Source organism: Pelobates fuscus, chromosome 4 (genome assembly GCF_036172605.1).
Source record: "Pelobates fuscus isolate aPelFus1 chromosome 4, aPelFus1.pri, whole genome shotgun sequence".
Classification (NCBI taxonomy): Eukaryota; Metazoa; Chordata; class Amphibia; order Anura; family Pelobatidae; genus Pelobates; species Pelobates fuscus.
Window position 1 is genome coordinate 286,015,925 of NC_086320.1, and position 20,405 is coordinate 286,036,329.

The 20,405-nt window shown below is 38.6% G+C and overlaps 1 protein-coding gene across 1 annotated transcript in view; it reads left to right on the forward strand.

The window, feature by feature from the left end:
- The first annotated feature begins 441 nt into the window (after positions 1 to 441).
- Positions 442 to 20,405, forward strand: part of MRPL3 (mitochondrial ribosomal protein L3) — a 136,537-nt gene continuing 116,573 nt past the window's right edge. Inside the window, exons 1-4 of the mRNA XM_063450671.1 lie at positions 442 to 644; positions 1,024 to 1,205; positions 3,570 to 3,661; positions 10,304 to 10,402. Of these exons, the coding sequence (XP_063306741.1) occupies positions 565 to 644; positions 1,024 to 1,205; positions 3,570 to 3,661; positions 10,304 to 10,402 (453 nt within the window). The 5' untranslated portion in view covers positions 442 to 564. The remainder of the gene's footprint in view (positions 645 to 1,023; positions 1,206 to 3,569; positions 3,662 to 10,303; positions 10,403 to 20,405) is intronic.

Genomic DNA, 20,405 nt, shown 5'->3' on the forward strand with positions numbered 1-20,405 from the left:
GTAGCCAGGATAATGTTACAGATATAGACATAGAATACCTATGGGTACAATCTTCAGTCTTCAAGTTATAAAAAAAAAAAATTGTTTTTTTTTTTGCTTTAGTTTATGTTGACAAGAGCATGAGCATTTCTCAGTTTTCTCATTCAAAATAGACACAGATTGGGAAATGTATCTCATTGAAGGGTTGCTAATAAATCATTGCTTTCCTATAACATGCTTATTTTACTACATTTTAAATGTAGTGGTATGTTTTATATAATATGCCAAATTAAATAAATACACCACGCAGCATAAAACATTCACACTGTGCCAGAGAGAGAGATAGAGAGCCAAAGAATAAGAGAGGTCCTTTAACAGTATGGGAACAAGATAACACGTTTTCTATCAACTTGTACGCGGGCGGAACCTTTCTTTCCGAGTTACTTGTTTCAGCGAGCAGCATTTGTGAACGGACAAGGAAGAAGTTTGTGACATTCCCATGCCTGAACAGAGGGCGATAGAACTAGTGTAAAGGCAGACTTTTTCGACTGTGTATAGTTACAATAATACACAGAGGCAGGAACAATGGCAGTGGGTTTAAGCTGGAGGCTGCTTTCCAATGTGCGGGGTAAACTGCTAGCCAGAGGCTGTGCTGGGGCTGACAGGTAGCATGACTTCTTTACTAGTGGATTCATGTTTCCATTATAGTTCAATATATGTATAGCTCTGTTTGTATGAATACACTATATCTGTGTTTCTAGGGCTGCATGATGTTATTAATAGTGGTTGTGTGCAAAAGCACAATTACCTAGTTCTCAAGTTAATTTCTGTATAAAAAGGCAGACAGTTTACTAGTTGTATGTGTTTTATATGTTGATCTATTTTCTGATTTATTGTTAGGCAGGGGTTGCTAAAAAGAAATAAAAGTGCTACTTATTTCAATCATGGAGATTACTGTAATATAATTCAATGCAGTAGAATATGTGGTATGCAGGTGTTATGCAGAAGTGAAATGACAGTTTATGCTTGTCTTGTCGATTACAGCAGAGCACCCTGTCTGTTACTTGCAAGGAACATTCAGAGTGGCACTTGGTGGCATGAACATCTCTCAGAAGAAAATAAGCAATTTCTGAAGCAACTGACTGCAGAGGAATACAAAGCACAGACAGAAAGCAAACTATGCCCCTTGAAAGATGAACCCTGGCCTAGAAAACCATGGGAACCCGGTAAGTGTAAATCCAAAATACATACAAAGTGCTTGCTGCAGTGCTTTATTTGTGAATAATGTATTCTCTCTTTTGCATTTTGTAAATGTTTCAGTAGAAATTTCCATTTTTATAAATTTACCATGTTACACCTCACCAGCTGCCAATCAGACAACCTGTCTTGTTACTTCCTGGTAGATTATTTTTGTGGGGATAAACGCAATATGTGGTCAGTTGCCCTGAGCTCCTGATTTGCAATGCTTTCTCAGTGAACTGTAATACATTTCACTGAGTAGTCTGATTTGACAGCTCAGAAAGAAGAGGAAGGCTTGTTGTAGCTGATACTAGATCTGCGGCTATTGCAAGCCAAGATTTCATATACCGTATATACTCGAGTATAAGTCGACCCAAATATAAGTCGAGACCCCTAATTTTACCCCAAAAAACTGGGAAAACTTATTGACTAGAGTATAAGACTAGGGTAGGAAATGCAGCAGCTACTGGTACATTTCTAAATAAAATTATATCCCCCCAAAATTATATTAATTGAATATTTATTTACAGTGTATATAATGAATGCAGTGTGTGTGTTTGTATGAATGCAGTGTGTGTGTGTGTGTGTGTGTGTGTCTGATGCAGAGTGTGTTTGTGTGTCTAATGCAGAGCCTTGGTGGGGGGGGCATTTGTATTATTTTTTAAAAAGTATTATTATTATTTTAATATTAAATCATTATTTTTTATATATTATATTTTATTTTTAAATTATTATTATTTTTAATATTATTATATTTTATTTTTTTTATTTATTTATATGTTTTCATCCCCCCCTCCCTGCTTGTTAGCTGGCCAGGGAGGGGGGCTCTCCTTCCCTGGTGGTCCAGTGGCATTGGCAGTTCAGTGGAGGGGGGCTGGCAGAGAGCTGTACCTTACCTTCATAGCAGCTCCTGTCAGCTCCCTTCTCTCTCCTCCGGCCGGCTCCCCTGTCAGCAAGTCTCGCGGCCGCGTGGAGCGTGGCCACGCGAGACTTGCAGAGGGAGCCGACCAGAGGAGAGAGAAGGGAGCTGACAGGAGCTGCTGTGAAGGTAAGGTACAACTCTCTGTCAGCCCCCAACAGGACCGCCGGGCTTGTAATGAGCCCGGCGGTCCTGTCTGTATTATGGCAATGTAAGTTGCCATAATACAGACACTCACTCGAGTATAAGACGAGTGGGGGTTTTTCAGCACAAAAAATGTGCTGAAAAACTCGTCTTATACTCGAGTATATACAGTACCCCAAAACAAACATGCAAAGCAAATTTTATGCATAATTCCTTTGGGGTACATCTAATAAATTGTTCAGTTTTTTTCAAGGGAGAACATTTATGGGAAAGCCCATTCTTAAGCTGTTGTTCCTAACCCTTTAACAACATTAACACGTTTCATGATGCTCTCCACAGAGAGCAGCATGAAACTCCGATGGCATGAAACATGTTAATATTTTGATGTGAGCACAATTAGTGTCCCCAACAGATGAGCTGTATTAAGCATTTAAAGTGAGCACTGCATACAGGCCTTTAAATACATTTTTAATTCACTTTGGCTGTGCTTGCCAGCTTGCAGAGGTAGACTGTCACTGTCTTATCAGGCACTTACGGGGTATCCCTATAAGCCATTTTGCCAATTGTGATCAGTGCTGTGCTTTGTCAGCTGTCCAGCCCCGATCACACTGTGATGGGCAGATACAGCATGCCGGGCAAGCTTCCCTTTAGCTGTTATATCCCTCTACTAATATCCCTTAGGGTTAGTGTTATGGTTAATAATGTCTTACAGTTAGGGTTAGTGTTGGGGTTAAATTAGCGTTAACTACCAAAAATGAATTTAGATCCTAGACATATCACTTAACAATCAGAACAAATATGTGAATCTATTTTGAGTTATTTTTCTTTAGTTGTTTTTCTTTTAGTGATGTGTTATACATTTTATCCAAACACTGTGTTTTGGGGTATATCCCCTATGAAAATATGCATAATTAAATGCTTTATGTTTTCATCTAAATGCATGCACTTATATCTACTAAAGAGTGTTTTTTTTTTTGTGTTTTTTTTTTAAAAACACTTTTTTTTTTTTTTTTTATTTGGGCAGTGGAGTGTTCCTTTAACCTATTAAGGACGGCAGGTGTGCTATGCCTACCTTGGGGACCAGGCTGTAAACGCCGGCGGGCGGCATAGTACGTCCCCAAGTTTTGTTTTTGTGTACATTTGGCTCAGTCCTTAAGGGGTTAAAGAGTTAGGTCACTGCAATAAACTGCTATCTTTTTGTTATGGGCACTAGCTGATTCTAAATACTGACACATCTTTATTGAGAGATACTATTAAAAAAATATTTATCTGACTCTTTATTCTCCAGGTTCCAACAGAGTGGGTTTAATAGCAGTGAAGTTGGGAATGATGCCAATATGGACTAAATCTGGGGAAAAGCATGCTGTCACCATGTTACAAGTAAGTCAGGCAGAAGAAATATGCAGACTCTGTTTTATATATGTCTTTCCAGAATTATTACAAAAACAAAAAATTAAATAAAATGTTTGGTTAGAAGGTTGTGTTACTTTTGTATTGACTCTTCTATGACTGCATATATGTAAACGTTAAGGCTATTCATCAACTGTAGTTTTAGTACAACATCACTATAATGCTGGAGACTTACCCTCTCTTAGCAGACCGGCTAATTGAATTGGGCATACTAAATTCAGTCTTAAATACGAGGATATAAACCCTTCACAAACCTCAATACATTTCAAAATCAGACCTGAATATAGTATTAAATACACCTCATGTAAATCAAACTTCATCACCAAAATAAAATAAAGTAAAGTAATAAAGATTTGTGCCCATAGTGATATTAAAAGTAACAACAAGGAACCTAGTGCTTGTTATGGCGCTTAGAATTGTGTCTTCATCTTGGGCTAAACAAGACCATGCTTCCACTAGCTCTATTTATATCAGAGTGAATGTCAGAGAATGCCCCCACAGCCTGTGAGAGCTCAGCCTTATGTATTGGGATCCAATAGGAGCCTAGGGGAGGTACATGGCACCCCAAATTCAATAAGGCTCATACAGGGAAGGGAGTGTCAGAAAATCCCCCACATCTCTGAGAAGAGAAAAGGGGAGGGGCTTATCTACTAAAAGTTTGATTCCCTTACAGACTAAAATGAGAATATATTTGCAAATAGGTCCTAATGATCTGAACAGCCATCACTCCAGCAGTTACTTTAGTGTAACAAATTAAAAATAGGATTATGTTGATCATGGTGACAGAATAGTGAAATTAATATCAAGTTCCCTCACTGTCTACATAGTGGACAAATTATTCCTATCCCAAGAATGAGTTACGACAATAGAGGGTTTGTAATATGTCATCGAAACTTATAAATATTATTAGAGCCATAGTTAAGAATCCTCCATTTCCAAGAGAAATCAATTATAAATACAACCATATAAGTGCAATTGTACAGTGTAGAAAGAAGATATTAGTAAAACTACCAAAAAGTAATTGTCATAAAATTATCATAGTTAGTGACCTTCTTCAAATAATCAATCAATAATTAGTCACAAATGGGGAAAAGGTTAATCCCTCATTTAGACCCAGGGGAGACAGTCAATCCAGTTGCTCAATCCATAGCAATTCAGAAGATTGCTCCCAAAGGAGCTTCAAATAAAAAAGCATGGTCCAGGGATCAAGTATTCGCCTTAAAGAGATGTTTGTGTTTTCTGGCAGTCTTGTAACACCAGGCAGTCTTGGACTGCAACAGATATGGAGTGCAGATTCATGTTGCAGTCCAAGGCTTGAATCAGGAAGCCTTGGATTTGGAGACGACAGGCTGAGAGCGTAAGCTGAAATAGTCATTGTGCTTGGTGTAAAGCAGGGCTTGACAAATTTGTTTGGAATTTAGGAGCCAGCTAAAAAAGTTAGAAGCCACTAATTTTCCAAGAAGGGACAATATAGTCACGCTTTACACCAGGGCTCGACAAATCCCAGATGACAGGTCGCCACCAAGACTAGAAAGTTCGCCATGGCGCCTAGGATTTGCCAGCTCTTTAGTTAATGTGGCATGGGGAGCATGGAGGTCTTGGTGGCGACCTGTCATCTGGGATTTGTCGAGCCCTGGTATAAAGCTTTAAAAAGACTTGACCCTTCATGCTCTCTGTGTTCATCCCTTGTGTATACTGTCGGTATACGACAAAAAATTGTTTACTGTAGACTTTTTTGGGGGGGTCTCAAAGGAAATAGCTGGTAAATAATATGGTAACCCTCCATAACATTTGAAGCCTGTGCAGTGAAAAAAATAATTTCACTGAATCAAATTAATCCATGGATTACATGGCGTTACTGTCTATTTAGCTATGGCAGGATGGGATATAAATATAAATGTTATACTGCTAGATGCATATCTGAAGGGTTAGATTTCCTTTAAAATTTTATGAATGACAAATATAATGAAGACTCCCCTTTCCGGTGCAATGATGGTATTGTTTTGAGTTTCTTCTCAGACAAGTTCAGGGCCAGACTGGAACTCAAAATGTCTGGACAATTCAATGAACAGTTGCCAATTTTAGTTAGCCTATTTCAAGGGTAAAAGAGGGCTAGAAGAATTGTAGTTACAGGAACTGTATAGGTAAAGAAATGCATATCCTCCCCCCAACAGTAAACCTAGTGTCACGAAATGCTTTTTTTCTCCTAAATAGTGTGAAAACATGCTTTTGAAGCACGCCCACAATGTCTGTCCAAGCCTCCTCGGATTCCTCAGTATTCAGACACTAGAACTTACGTACCACATCACACATACATACATTTCCTCACCACATTAGGTATCATATAGTGTCATATGTTTATTATAAATCTCTCTCTCTCTCTCTCTCTCTCTCTCTCTCTCTCTCTCTCTCTCGTTGGCTGACAGGAAAGAGGTTAACAGTGAGTAGGGCGGTTGGCTGACTGTGACTGGCAGGGAAGGGGCTAACTATGGGTAGTGAGGTTGGCTGACTGGGACTGATATGGTCAGGGGTTAACTGCTCATAGTGAGGTTGGCTGACTGGGACTCGCAGGGAAGGGGTTAACTGTGGGTAGGAGGTTGGCTGACTGGGGCTGGAGGAGAATTTATTACTTGTATTACAGGGAAGGATGTGAGGAGAGGAGCACATATATGCATTCCTTACACTAGATAAGACATGCCCCTATTTTCATTGGCTGCAAAAACTACCTTTCTTTCAGAGATGGGGACTCTGGACCATGTTGAAATGTAAGTTGGGAGGGGGGGGGGGGAGGGCTAAGGAGGCTGAGTTACACTGCTGAATTCAGCAAAACATTTTACAGTACTGTAGGAAAACTACACAGAATCAAAAGAAACTAACCACAGGTATTTTGAGCTATTAGCTTTAATTTAAGCTTAACTTGTTTAGCTGCCTGGAGGGGGTCCCTTTAAGGGGTATAGTTTGTTTGCTATACAGGGAAAAAACACACTGTCTCTTTTCACTTATTTTAATACACATTATATGCCCACTATCCCTCTTTCTGTCTGTATGTATTTCAATGACAGCATGACATATAATCTTTGTGTATTTCCTCATACACCAGGACACACATTTATCCCTGTACCTCCAATCTCTTGTCTCATTTTTCATGTCTTCTTCCCCTTATGTGATCCCATACCCCTTTCTACTGGTCTCTGGCCACTCCCTTGTTTATCCATGCTCTCATATACCCTGTGTCTTTTCTCCATATCTTCATCACTCAACTCTTCTTTTCTCTTATCTAACCTAAATATCTTTCTACCTGAGCCCTGTTTTTCACCACTTCCCTACCAATGTACCCTTCCTCTTACACTGGAGAATATAGTATGATTTTGGAGAAGAGCTTTTCTTTCCCTCAAGTTCCTTCAATGCAGCTCCATTGTGATATGAAACATTGGGCCCACATCTCTACCACCACCAGCTTCAACAGTGATATAAAGAGCAGCAGAGTGTCTTATAACCCTCTAAAGCCATGCTGCAGATGCGGCCCAATGAATACTTTATACAAAAGACTAAAATTAAATTGTAATTTGCTGCCAAAATTAACACTGCACATCACCTATGTAGTTTGGAACATGACCATCAATGCTTTTGCCTTTTCCAAGACCCTACCCCTACACCCTCCTATTCTAAGAAGATCCCACCTATTACACCCCCTAGATAAATGCTAGATCTATGATTTGCTATATGCTTTCACCATGTTATATGCATTAGCTGTCCATGAAGTTAGTTAATAGTTGTCAATATTTGATTGCCAATTAATAATACTGCCCCTAGACTCCGCTTTATTGCGTATTACAAAACTTTTGTTCTGTTTAATAGAGATCGGACATTTTCTAAATCAGACTCCCTTTTATGTTCTGCCTGAAGTGTCTCCAAGTACTTGAGGCATGGCAGTGTCAATGGTAGAGGTCTTGTGATCACCTAGGTCCTAGGAGTATGTTCCAACAATAGGTTAGTGTGTTTTGAGTATCCTACACACTGCAACTATACGACTGTTCATCTAACTGACATCGAAGGAGGAATTTTATTTAAATTCATCAAGTTATGTATGCAGTATTTTCAAACCGTGCACATCGTTCCCCTCTCTTTGAGAGAGCCTTCTTGATGATTGTAACCTGTAACTGAGAACTGATCTACATACCAATTAAACCCCTACTCGACAAAAGTTTGGTTTGTGTGCTAGCTAAAAATACCATGCAGCAGGTCCAACAGAAAGTTTGAAGGTATCTGTTTTTTTTAATCATATTTTTGTTTTGTTTTTCTTTATAATAAATTTTTAATGCATATCCATAAAATACAATAAAATTACAAGAGTTGCTTCCAGCCTTTAACAATTTAAGGATCAACCCCATGTGATTGAAAATGTGAGCTTTCCACTATTTTGAACGACCGCAAATGCAACATGGTTTTCAGGAAGTGTGAAATCTGTTAAGACAAGCTTCCAGTTTTAATTTCAATTCAGAGACACTGCATCTGTAATTTTGCATGGTAACATTTTGTTAAATCAGAATAAAATCATTGTACTTAATATTACAACAGCACCATCTACTTGTGCATGTTTGTATAAATTACTGATAGCTGTCACCAGACGTGAGAATTAAAACCAAAACAAAATTTTAATTTTAAAAAGAATGTTGTATATCTCTAGCTATATATTTTCTTGCATGGTTGGCCTGTATTAACAGCTCAGTGAGAATATTCAAGGAACACTATAGCATTAGGAATACAAACATGTATTCCCAACAATATAGTTTTACGTAATCTATGCCGGTGTCCACCCCTTCCCCTCTCCTACCGTGTGGGCTTAAAAGATGAGTATTACTTACCTTTACTCCCTTTGCTACGCTGGTCTCGCAGTGGCCACTCCGACTGACTGGCTGAGATCATCAAGACTAATGATCACATTCAATTCAATGTTTCACCATAGGGAAACATTATGAGGCTAGTGTGCATGCACCAACCAAATGCTCTCTAGGAGCATCATGTGATTGAGAACGGAGTTTGACTCGTTTCTCACAGTGGAAGTGTCTCTAGTGGCTATCAGCAGTTTTACATTGCTGGGTTAAAACTACAGGACCACTGCGCTTAACAACTTCATTAAGATGATGTGGCCTGGGTGCCTTTAGTGGTCCTTTAAGGAAGTCTGTAGAACTGCCATGTTTTGCAAGTTGTAAAATATTGCTAGGCCAGGTTTGACTGTTATAAATGGTTTAAGTAATAACTATCTAGACCAAGCATGTCAGACTTGCGGCCCACAATGGATATATTTGCAGCCCACATGCCCTGGGGCCACTTTGTGTTGTGGCTGCAAATATATTTCCTGTCTGATCCTGGTCTTCCCTCCCACGGCGGATCGCATGCTCCCGCAGACCAGCCACTCCCCCCTTCCCTCCTGCTCTCAGTGCCAGAGAAGTCTGACCTGCTTGAGCAGAGAAGAGCCTGGCTGGAACTGGAGGAGGAGTGGCTCATCTAAAGGAAGAGGGGCTTGGGGGACCTTCCTTTGTAGTGTGTTAAGTTGGCGAGGGGGGCATTGTATTAATTTGAGGGAGGGAACAGTGTATTAAATTGGGGGAGGGAGTGGGTAGTGTATTAATTTTTGGGAGGGGCACTGTGTTAAGTTGGGGGAGGGAGTGGTGCAGTGTATTTGAGTGGTGGGGGGGCAGTGCATGAAATTGGTAGATGGAAGGAGGCAGTGTTCTAAATTAAAGTGCTGGGAGGAGGGGCAGTGTATTAGAGTGGAGGGAGGGGTGGCAGTGTATTGGATTTGTTGTCAGTGTATTAGAGTGGGGGGGCAGTGTATTAGATTGGGTCTGCATGGAGGCGCTGAACGCTTCCCATGGAGATGCTGATTGGCTGCGCAGCTTTTTGCCACACATGCACAATAGACACCCAACCCTTTCCTATGGGAAAGTATTGGATTGGCTGAGCTCATAAAGTTTGATCATCTCAGCCAAAGTAAAAAATACACTCATAGGACTTTAAAATCAACAAGATAACATAATTTGTTACATTCACCATTTCAGTCCCATTACCAAACTTTTCTTAATATGTCAAGGTAGTTTGACTGAAACGTTGGTTATATGCAAATACATATCTCCCTAAAATAAATGTGCTCTTTTGTTTTCTTTGAAGCTCTATGAGCATGAGGACATCCAGTGTCGGTTTTATACTGTACTTTTCACAATAAAACTACGTTTCTATGAAAATTTAAGTTTTAGTTTTTTTTTTTTTTTTGCAGCCTACATAAACTTAAAACTTGTTTATTTGGCCCGTGTTGTCCTTTGAGTTTGACATGCTTGATCTAGACTGTACATAATGAAAAGCCTCTTTATCTGCATGAGTTTAAACTGTAGATTTAGGGGTTGTGGCCTGATGTAATTGTGCAAGTGTGATTGGCAGTTTGTTTTTGATTTTTTTTCAAGATCATAAAAACCAAGTTTTTAAAAATATATAAACTTTTTTTATGATAAAATAAAAACTAAAATACGTTTTAGATGACTAAATTAATCTAATCGCCTTGAACCCTCTCAGCTACTGGCTTTTAATCTTTGTAAAAATTGTTCTTCTCCACAGGTACAAGACTGCCATGTTATTAAATACACACCAAAGGAGGAAAACAATGGAAAAAGTGCGACTTTAACCGTGGGAGGAAAAAATGCATCTCCATTTAGCGTAAGTATAACGTTATTTCCTCACTTTTGTTGACAATTACCAGTGATGTTACTTTGGAATCCTAGATGTTTTACGTGCATTCTCCATAATGTCTAGCTAGACTTTAGAGGTGCCAAGGCTAAGCTATAGCTTAAACCCTAATTTTATACAAGCATAGAGTGCAGGCAATCAGTTGGATCCAAATTTGGACAAAGTTTACATTGATGTGAAAGTGCAGTTGCAAAGGAGAAGCCCAGGTCAGAGGCAATTAGTGAACTGAAGTACAGCCCCCAGATTTGAGATCCCTGCTGTGTAGAGCTATTGCACTTAGGGGTACAAATCTGCAGTAGTGTAACTCAGAGCATTCTTTCAGCACCTTAAGTTTTTAACTTCTTTGATTAAAGGAACACTCCAGACACCGGAACTGCAAAAACCCACTGTAGTGATAATAGTGTCAGTATTGTCCGTCTCATGGTAAGATTCCAAACTATTTTGGCACAATTCAATGACTCACCAGGGTCCTGCCTAGCACCCATGCTTCTCCAGCAGAAGAAGACCGATCTCACTTTAGAGCAAAGCAGAGCAATAATCATTGGCTGAGAATTTCAGGGTGAGCTCTAAGCTAATCAATCCAGTCCTGATTTGCTCTAAGGTGATGTCTGTCTTTTCATGCCAGAGAAGACCAGATAAAGCAGATATGCAGTGAGAGTGCTTTGTGGGACCCAGGTAAGTTGTTAAACTGTGCTAAAATGATTTGAGATTTTACCGCACAATGGCACCTGGACACTCCTGACTCTATGCTCACTACAGTGTTGTTTTTATTTATTTTTTCCTTTTGAATGTTGCATATGAAATATAAAATTTTCTTTACGCAAAAAGATAAGAATCCAGAAAACATTTGTTCCTTTTATTCTAGTGAATGAATAAACGTTTGGGGATAACTTTAAGTCTAAATATGTCTCCCAGTGATCCTTCATCTTTTAGTGTAAAACGTGGCTGATGTGATCATCTCTTGACCGTTACTTTTGGTTTTCTGCAGGGAGTGAAGCTTGTTATCAATAGAGGGAACTTTCACTGAATTTACTAACTACTGAATTGAAAACCAAATTACAAAATGCATGCCGTGATATCTGGCTTGGAAAAATCATTAATGGAACACTATAGTGTTAGGAAGACAAATCTGTTCTGTTCTTGTCCCTATGTGTAGTCAGTTTCAACTCCACCCTGGTGTAATAAAATTAAAATAACATTTTACTCCCATCCTCTCAATATAAGTGTTGGAGATGTGGCTCATCTAGAGCAGACTATGTCCACATCTGGTGGTCTTGCCCAAACCTAAGTCAACTATGGAATAAAGTAGCAACATTAAGCAAGAGGTGATACAAGTAGATCTTGATTTTACCTGTAGGTCTTTTGTACTACATCTGGGTTGGCCTAGAATTTCAAGAAGCAAAAAAGATATAGTGATTCACATCGTAACGGAGACTAAAGCAACATTAGCGAGATACTGGAAATGATCCGATTCCCCTTTTGGATATGATAAAATATTAGGTCCTGAACCATTGCAAAATGGAGATTGGAATCCTGAGACAAGATAACTATACAAATTCTAGAATAGAATTACATAAGGAAAATAATAGTATCTATTATTCAATCTTAGCACAGTATGTATATTGGACATTACTGTTAAATACAAGTAGTGAATAATACAATTTTTTTTTGAGAAGAATCAAAGATGATAAACTTAGTATGACAAATAACTAATGAATATAGAGACAGATTAGAAAAATGTCTTAATAATTTTACATCTTAGAGAGCTAACACTGTTGATATATTTATAAGGTTGTAATGTTTCTATATTTTGCATCTCTATATAAAGCCGTCTTTTGGCTATTAATAGCGTAAATTTTATTTAAAAAAGGGAGAAGAAAAGAGAGAAAGTAGCAGAAAAGGGAAAAGAAAGGGGGAAAATATCAAGCCCTATAGTAAGGCACTATCTGTCAGGATTTATAGATCTCGGCACAGTATGACTTTGTTTGTTTGTTATTATGTTGGTTTTTATGACATGGTTTGTCATATGAATAGCTATTTAAGGTTCTTTCAAGTCAAAGTGAAGATACTAAATTTGGTATGTCGTCTAATTTATAAATAAGGTGATAATTAAGGGTAATAAATTAAAAATTTGGTATCTTAGAGTGCTAGAACTGTCGGAATGTATTTATTGTTCTATTGTCTTTTGTTTATATTTTTAAATGTAAGTCTTTTATTGTCTATTGTGCTAAATGTTCGAAAAATAATAAATAATGAAATGAAAAAAAATAACATTTTACTTACCTGTTTCCAGTGCCTGGGGTCAATTATTTTCTTATGGGGCTTCTGCGCCACTTTGCTCTCCCTGTGCCGTGAAAGCGCCTCTAGTGGCTCTCAGTTACACATCCACAAGAGGAGAAATTTTACTCTGCAAAGTAGACCTTGTAGTTTCTCAAAAACTGCAATGTTTTACATTGCTGGGTTAAGGGGATTGGGACATTGCACCCAGACCAATTCATTGAGATGAAGTGGTCTGGATGAGTATTGTGTTCCTTTAGTGACCGTCTTGGAATTGGGTTTTTGTTCCACTGCGAGTGAGAACTACAACTTCAGAGATCTCATTGGAATAGTGGTGAGAGCTCTAAACTGCTGGGGTAAACCAGCAAACTCACATTGCAATTCGCAACTGATGCAGCTTATTGGGTTGTAAGGCTGAGATAAATCTGTAAAACGTCATGTGTTTTCAAAGACATGCCATTTTTATACTGCTTAAGTGTAACCTTTATGTGGAAGGGACCTTGCAAGCACCATAATGTTTTTTTTTCTACTGGCTGTACATATTTGGTTATAGCAATCTATAGAAAGATTTATCCACAAGTATCTTTACTCGTTTGATATATTTTTATTTTGAGCATTCGTTTTATTTACTCATCGCAGTTAGGAAATTATGGAATTAATATTTATGGACAATTATTTTAAGCAATAGGCTGTTAAACATTTCATTTAGGACCATTCATTTATGTGTATTGATGACTAAATGATTTTATTTTCTCTTTTTATTATATTTAGTTTTTTTTATAAAAGGTTGTTTTTCTTTTTTTTAAATTAACAAAATGAGATTTTAGTTTCATTCGATTTATTTTTTGTAATATTATTATAATTATTTTATTATTTACATAGCGCCATCAGATTCCGTAGTGCTGTACAATATAATATTTTGTACATAGTTCTTTAGTAACACAATTACTAAATGCTACATTGTATAGCAGCATGTGAGATATATTAGCTGGTTTAAGAGATGCCAGATGTTTTTAGCATGTAGTTTTATGGGATTTTACTTATTTCTTTCCAATTGACCTCTCCCAATAAATGGGTTTATCCATGTGTGACACCATTGGCAGCCTACTAAATTGCTTATTGAGAAAAAGGAATTGGAAGAAGACAAATCCTTTCTGCAGTGGCTCAATATCTATCTATAATTGCATATCTGCAAGCATCAGATGTCATGCCCCTTAACATACTGGTTCCAACAGAAGGACTAAATGCAGACACTTGGTTTATAATGGTAGTGTATTGGAAGGGCTTAAAATGGATCTGTCACCACCCTTCAATAATATGTTTAACAAATATGAGTTTGTTAGGTATTAAAAAATAAAATTAAATGTACAAATCCTTAGCATGCTCTGCCCTGGATTTAATCTTGGCTCCCTGCTATTTAATGTTATCCGCATTGCCTTTTTATGTTATTTAAAAAGACCAAAACAGAGCAATGGTCAGTCTGCTTAGAGAGAGAAGGAAAAACAGAAACAAGTGTCAGTTTTTCTTCTTCTAAGTTAAGATATTGTTAGTCAACACTATATTACTGACCTTCGTCTAAAACATATTCAATAACATAAGAAGTCAAATATCTCGATGGTGTATAATGTCACTTGCAGCCTCCACTGATTATCAGGGCGTCTTAAGGATAAAAAAAATAACATTGAAAAGCCTAAAAATCAGGGAGCGCAATGATCACCCAATGGAGTAAAGCTTTACTAAGTAATAGAACCAATATTGATCCCCCAATTAACCACTCAGTAGACATGCCATATACTAGAACATGGATCTAAAACTGCACATAACATAAATCACACATACACCCCAGGGGCTAAATTGAGCAAACCAAAATAGTCCTCCTAAAATTCCTCTATCCACAAGGAAACGCTATAAGAATAGTAGGACCCAAACACAGGTACCTGACAATAGTAGTGATGGAGAGTTCTGTGGGGAAATATGTCATCTGTAAATTGGTCCAAAGGACTCCAAGGAGGGCTCTTTTTTTTTTTTTTTTTTCTATTTGGACCTTGGGTTGTATGTGCCCATTACGGCATTTGTGGTTTTATCTCCATGTACTAGTAAGGGGACATATGTACTTAGTGTTAAAGGGACACTATAGTCACCAGAACAACTACATCTTATTGAATTTGTTCTGGTGTGTAGACTCATTACCTTCAGACTTTTTGCTTTAAACACTGTCTTTTCAGAGAAAATCAGTGTTTACATTACAGCCTAGTGATAACTTCACTGACCACTCCTCAGATGGCTGTAAGAGATCCTTCCTGGGTCATGGCTGCCTAAAATGCATCCAAACATTCAGTGTCTCTTCCCTCTGCATGCAGACACTGAACTTTCCTCATAGAGATTCATTGATTCAATCCATCTCTATGAGGAGATGCTGATTGGCCAGGGCTGTATTTGAATTGTGCTGGCTGTGCCCCTGATCTGCCTCCTTGTCAGTCTCAGCCAATACTATGGGTTAACATTGTGATTGGATCAGGCTACCACTTCTGATGATGTCAGCAGACTACTTGTTTTTCTTAGGCAAACAGCATGCAGATCTACAGCTTCAGGCTTGAATACTGTAAGATTTGTCTATATTTATGGAGGCATGAGGGGCCCAGGAGGGCTAGATGGTGGTTTTAAAACTATAGGGTCAGGAATACATGTTTGTGTTCCGGACCCTATAGTGATCCTTTAAATTGTGCGCGTTTATTGATTGATTTTTAACTAATTTGTATTGGTTTTATTTATCAATAACAATAAGATGCCATGAGAGAAGATCCCTGTTCCCATCATCTATTGAAAATAATGACTCATGGGAAAACAGCAAATTTGACCCTTTTACTTCATTTTGAAAAAAGTCTGCCTGTACAGACGTTAAACTAGCCCATATACTTTTTTGTATAATATCTTATTGTATTATTGAATTCTATTGATTCTAGGGGTAGGTCTAAGCTTAGTGAGTCCTTGGTTGACACTTGACCTTAAAACATGCCCCAATTTCTAATAGTGATACTCCAAGGTCCATAGTTACTACAATAATTAATGTACATAAAACCTATTAGGAGAGGACCTTGAGTTTCACCATCACCCAAACTCATTGCCACTTTGTATAAATGCAAGGTTGTAGTTGTGTGTAGGAGCTGTGCATTAATGTAGGGGCAGCCACTAGAGGTGTGTTTTAACCCTGAAATCCAAACATTGATGTTTAAACTAAATAGCAATGTTTGAAACTGCGGGGCTAAAATAGCAGGGGCACTGCTCTCAGACCACTTCATTGAGATGAAGTGGTCTGGGTGCCTTTAGAGTTCCTTTAAGGAAGAGACTGCTGAATGATGCATTATTGAAATGGTTTAATGTTTTGTATATGTATTAATCCAGAAGTTGCTGAGCTTAACCTTTCTAGTGGCAAGAACAAAGGTGATTTTTGCTTTACTTTGCCTCTCCTAATATTGAATGTTAATCTGAAATAAACAATTAAAGATACTTTCAAACAAGAAAAATCTACATTTTTATAAAAGATTAGTTGGCTTTTTTTTTTTTTTTAACATAAACAGTAAATTTTTTTTCATTGTAGTCCATTTTTAATCAATTTTTAAACGGTGACATGTATTGTCACAACAATAATCTAGTCCTCTAATGCAAAGATAAGTTGTTTACATTATAGCACCAGTGGGGCACTAATACACTTTCTTCTATTATGCTGCATCTTGTTTTCCTGTCTTGCGTTCGCTCTTCAGGGACACAAAATATACTAGCTGATTCGTCAGCCCTGAGTCTGGGGGATGAATAGAATAACATTGTCGGAGCATTTCAAGGCCAGTAGAAGCAGGATTCAGGCTTTTCTAGATCATTTTTTGCAAAGTAAGGGATTCAAATGTATAGATAGAGATAAAATACATTTTAAAATGGCTATTTTCTTCCCATTGCTATTTTATAGTTAAAAAAAATAAATATATATATATATATATATTTCAGTAATATTAAACGGAGCGGAGTTCACTGCTAACCTACTTTTCTTTTTTCTTTTCTTTTTTTTGTACAAACCTAATGGACTGCTCTGTATAGGTTAGTGACCCTTTAAAAGTCTATCCATACTGCAGTTAACACCCCAATTCAAGTTCATTATGAAGATAATGATTTACAAAAGTCACACTGTTGTAAATGTACTGCCTTTGTTTTAAAGGGAAGAATTTATGTACTTTCTGTTCGTTAATTTCTATTAATACTTGCTTATTTTTATGGATATTAGAACGACTGTTATCTTGTTCTGCTGATTATGCAAGCAATTACAGTTCACTCAAAAGGTTATGTGGACTGTAGGTAATGGGTCAATATAAGGACCATAACACCCATTGCATAATTGCAAAGTTGATGATTAATAGAGTGCCCACCCTGAGAATGGCTTAGAAGGAGTCTGAGAGTTCTCAGTACAGGTACTCCTCATTTACCGACCGGGTTCCGTTCTTACGAACCAGTCGTAGAACAAATTGGTCAGTAAGTAAGGAGTTGAGGGATTTCCTGCTCTGGGAAATTTCCCTGAACATAGACGAATGCACCAGAGCAGTAAATCCCTCTAATCTATGTTCAAGGAAATTTCCCCGAACATAGACAAACGCAGCAGAGCAGGGAATCCCTCTAATCCCCACGACTGCTCGCATTTACCCCCACGCTAGAGAGCTGGACGTAACTGCGAGCCGTTGTAAAATGAGGACCACCTCAGGTTTGTCCAAGTTGTGTGTGTTTTGCACGCAATACATGGACTGCACTCTCTCTTCCCTAGAGACAGAGCTGCGCAACGTGGCGCACATCTGCACACAGCACAGTTCACACTAGGGTAAACTTATAGGAGATACAGTATCACTGCTATCTGTTTATACAGCACTTTCACTAACCCAATGTCATGAAAATACTTGCTTTTGGGGCAAAACAATGTATCTCATGAATTGCTGATGGACAGGAGTTGGTAGAATAAATATAGATTCTATAGATCAGAATGAGATACTCCTTGTTGAGGTCTACCTGTAGCTGCAGACAGACCCAATTGCAGTGTGTTCATAGAGAGTTTTAACTGAATTGAATTGCCTTTCATGGAACATAATAAACTTAAATATCTTTGTATTAATCAGTAGAGCAAATTAACACATTTGTATGTTGTAATAAAAACCCCTTAAGAGTGTTAAAAAGTTTAAAAAAAAAAAATTTTTAACTATGCTTGCTGTGAAACTATGTATATGTGTGTTTTCAGCACCATGTCATATTTATGTCTGTTAAAAAACTAAGCCGCAATCCTGTACAGCCAGTCAGGAAAACGGGCAAGTGCATTCTAGGATCCATTATGTTCAGCGCTCGAGAGTACAAACTGGCAACTATTTTTTCCTGGCATATGGTGGCAGTACAATAGGGATGTACTCTTCCCTTAGGGCAAGCATCTGAAAGAAATAATTAATTAACATAAAAAGTTCCTCCCCTTACCAGGTATAAGAGACCCTGCCGCCTTAGGACCTCAGTTCACTTTCTTGTTCCAGCAGGAACGGACGGCATCTGGAAGTTGGAGAGATTGGTGAGGCACACGGGTTGCTGCCAGGGGGATTCGGCCTGATAGCCTCCCGGGTGGAGCTCTGAGTGGCCATGGGACATACTGCAGTTACGGAGGCAGGTATAAAAGCCTGCTTTTATGCCGCGTGAGGTCACCGGCTACGCAAGGAGGCGGTCCATTAGGGCAGCGAATCCCTGTCCGTCTGAGGAGCATGCGCACAGCGGGCTGAACTCCCCGGAAATGGCGCCAGATTTGAAACGATCTGCCTATATATGCTGTGCAGATCTTTCTGTCAGCATGGATGCTAGGCAGTGAAAATCTCCCGTGTCACCAGCCCCCCCACACGGGTCAGGGGTTTTAGAGGTAGGATCCTGCTGGTATATTACAAATATTGTTTACATTTTGTGTATTACAGATATGTCTAGCCCTGTTTCTACTGACCATATGGATAAAGACAAGATTCCTACTCCTGCTTAAAAAAAAACTAGTTCCAAGTCTAAGCATCTCTGTTGTAGTGAATGCTCCACTCCTTTGCCAGATGGGTTTAAGAGGAAAATCTGTAATATTTGCTTCTCATTGTTGCTTGAAAAATCCAAGCAACAAGAAATGAAGTCTTTTTTGTCTTGGTTTCAGGACAATCTAGCCCAGACCTTTTGAGTATTTTAAAGAAACCGCTCATACTGACTCATACTCCAGTCATAGCTACTAAGCAGAGAGCTAAAAGGAGGAGGACACCATCGGGCTCAGAACTCTCTTCGGGGGAATGTTCCTTTTCGGATTCAGAATCCTCTAGCGACTCTTCTGATAACGAGGTGGCGTTTCCTCGTGATGAGCTGAGGAAATTTATTAAAGAGGTGTCTATGGTCCTTTCTGATGAGACGGTAAATAAAACCAGGAGTAAAGCCATTCCAATCCAACAAAATATGCTGGATTTAATTTCCAGGGAATGGAAGAACCCAGAAAAAAGGGCCTTTATCTCCAGTCATTTTAAAAGCATTGTTAAAATACAGGATGAAGATAAATTGGAAGATTTACCGGTAGTTGATGTACAAGTTGCTCAATTGTCTAAAGAAACTACCTTGCCTATTGGGGACATTTCGGGTCTGAAAGACCCTATGGATAAGAGAGCTGAAACTTCCAGCAGAAGGGCCTATCAGGCAGCAGGTTTTCAGGCTAAAGCTGCATTAGCCGGGGCTTCAGTGGCGAGAGCTCAGAATCTTTGGTTGAATACCTTGGAAGAAGGTCTGGGTGATACCCAGGACAAAGGCCTGTCCCTCCTATTCCAAAATTTGAGGAGGTCCAATGAGTACCTTATGGATATTGTTACGGAGGTGATTAAACTATCAGCTCGTGTCATGGGTTTGTCGTCAGTAACCCGAAGGGCACTGTGGCTTAAGGCCTGGGCAGCAGACACTGCTTCAAAATCTGCATTATGTGAACTTCCATTGGAGAAGAAAAGTTGTTTGGTTCTCCCCTAGAAGAGTTAGTCCGACAGATGGCGGACACTAAAAAGGCCTTGCCTCAAGACGAAAAGTATTCCTGGAAGCCCAGGTACAGAAATTTCCAATTTAGGCATCGGAGGGGTTTTCAAGATAAACCCAGGGGTTTTCGTCAACAAAGGAGAAATCCGAAGTTTGACACACAAAAAGATAAAACTGACAGAAACAAACGTTTCTGACGCCATCAGAGTGGGCGGAAGGTTGCAGAATTTTGTTCACAAATGGAGAGAGACGACTACAAATCCATGGGTTTTGAATCTAGTCCAAAGAGGTTACCGAATAGATTTCTTGGATGCTCCAAGGGCAACTTTCCTTGTCTCTTCCTACCGGCCAAAATTAAAAAACCAAGCCCTTTTTTCCGCCACTGTTTCCCTTTTAAGAAAGGGTGTTATAGAAAAGATTCCAAATTCCCAAGTTTATCAAGAGGTATACTCCCGTTTGTTCCTTGTTCTAAAACCAGACTTGTCTTTTCGTTCAATCTTAGATTTAAAGTCCCTAAACAAACTCATTCCTTATCAACATTTCAGAATGGAGACAATAGAGTCTGTAACACATATCCTTCGAAAAGGAGATTTTATGGCCACCTTGGATCTGAAGGATGCCTATCTGCATGTTCCTATGGATGTGAACTCAAGAA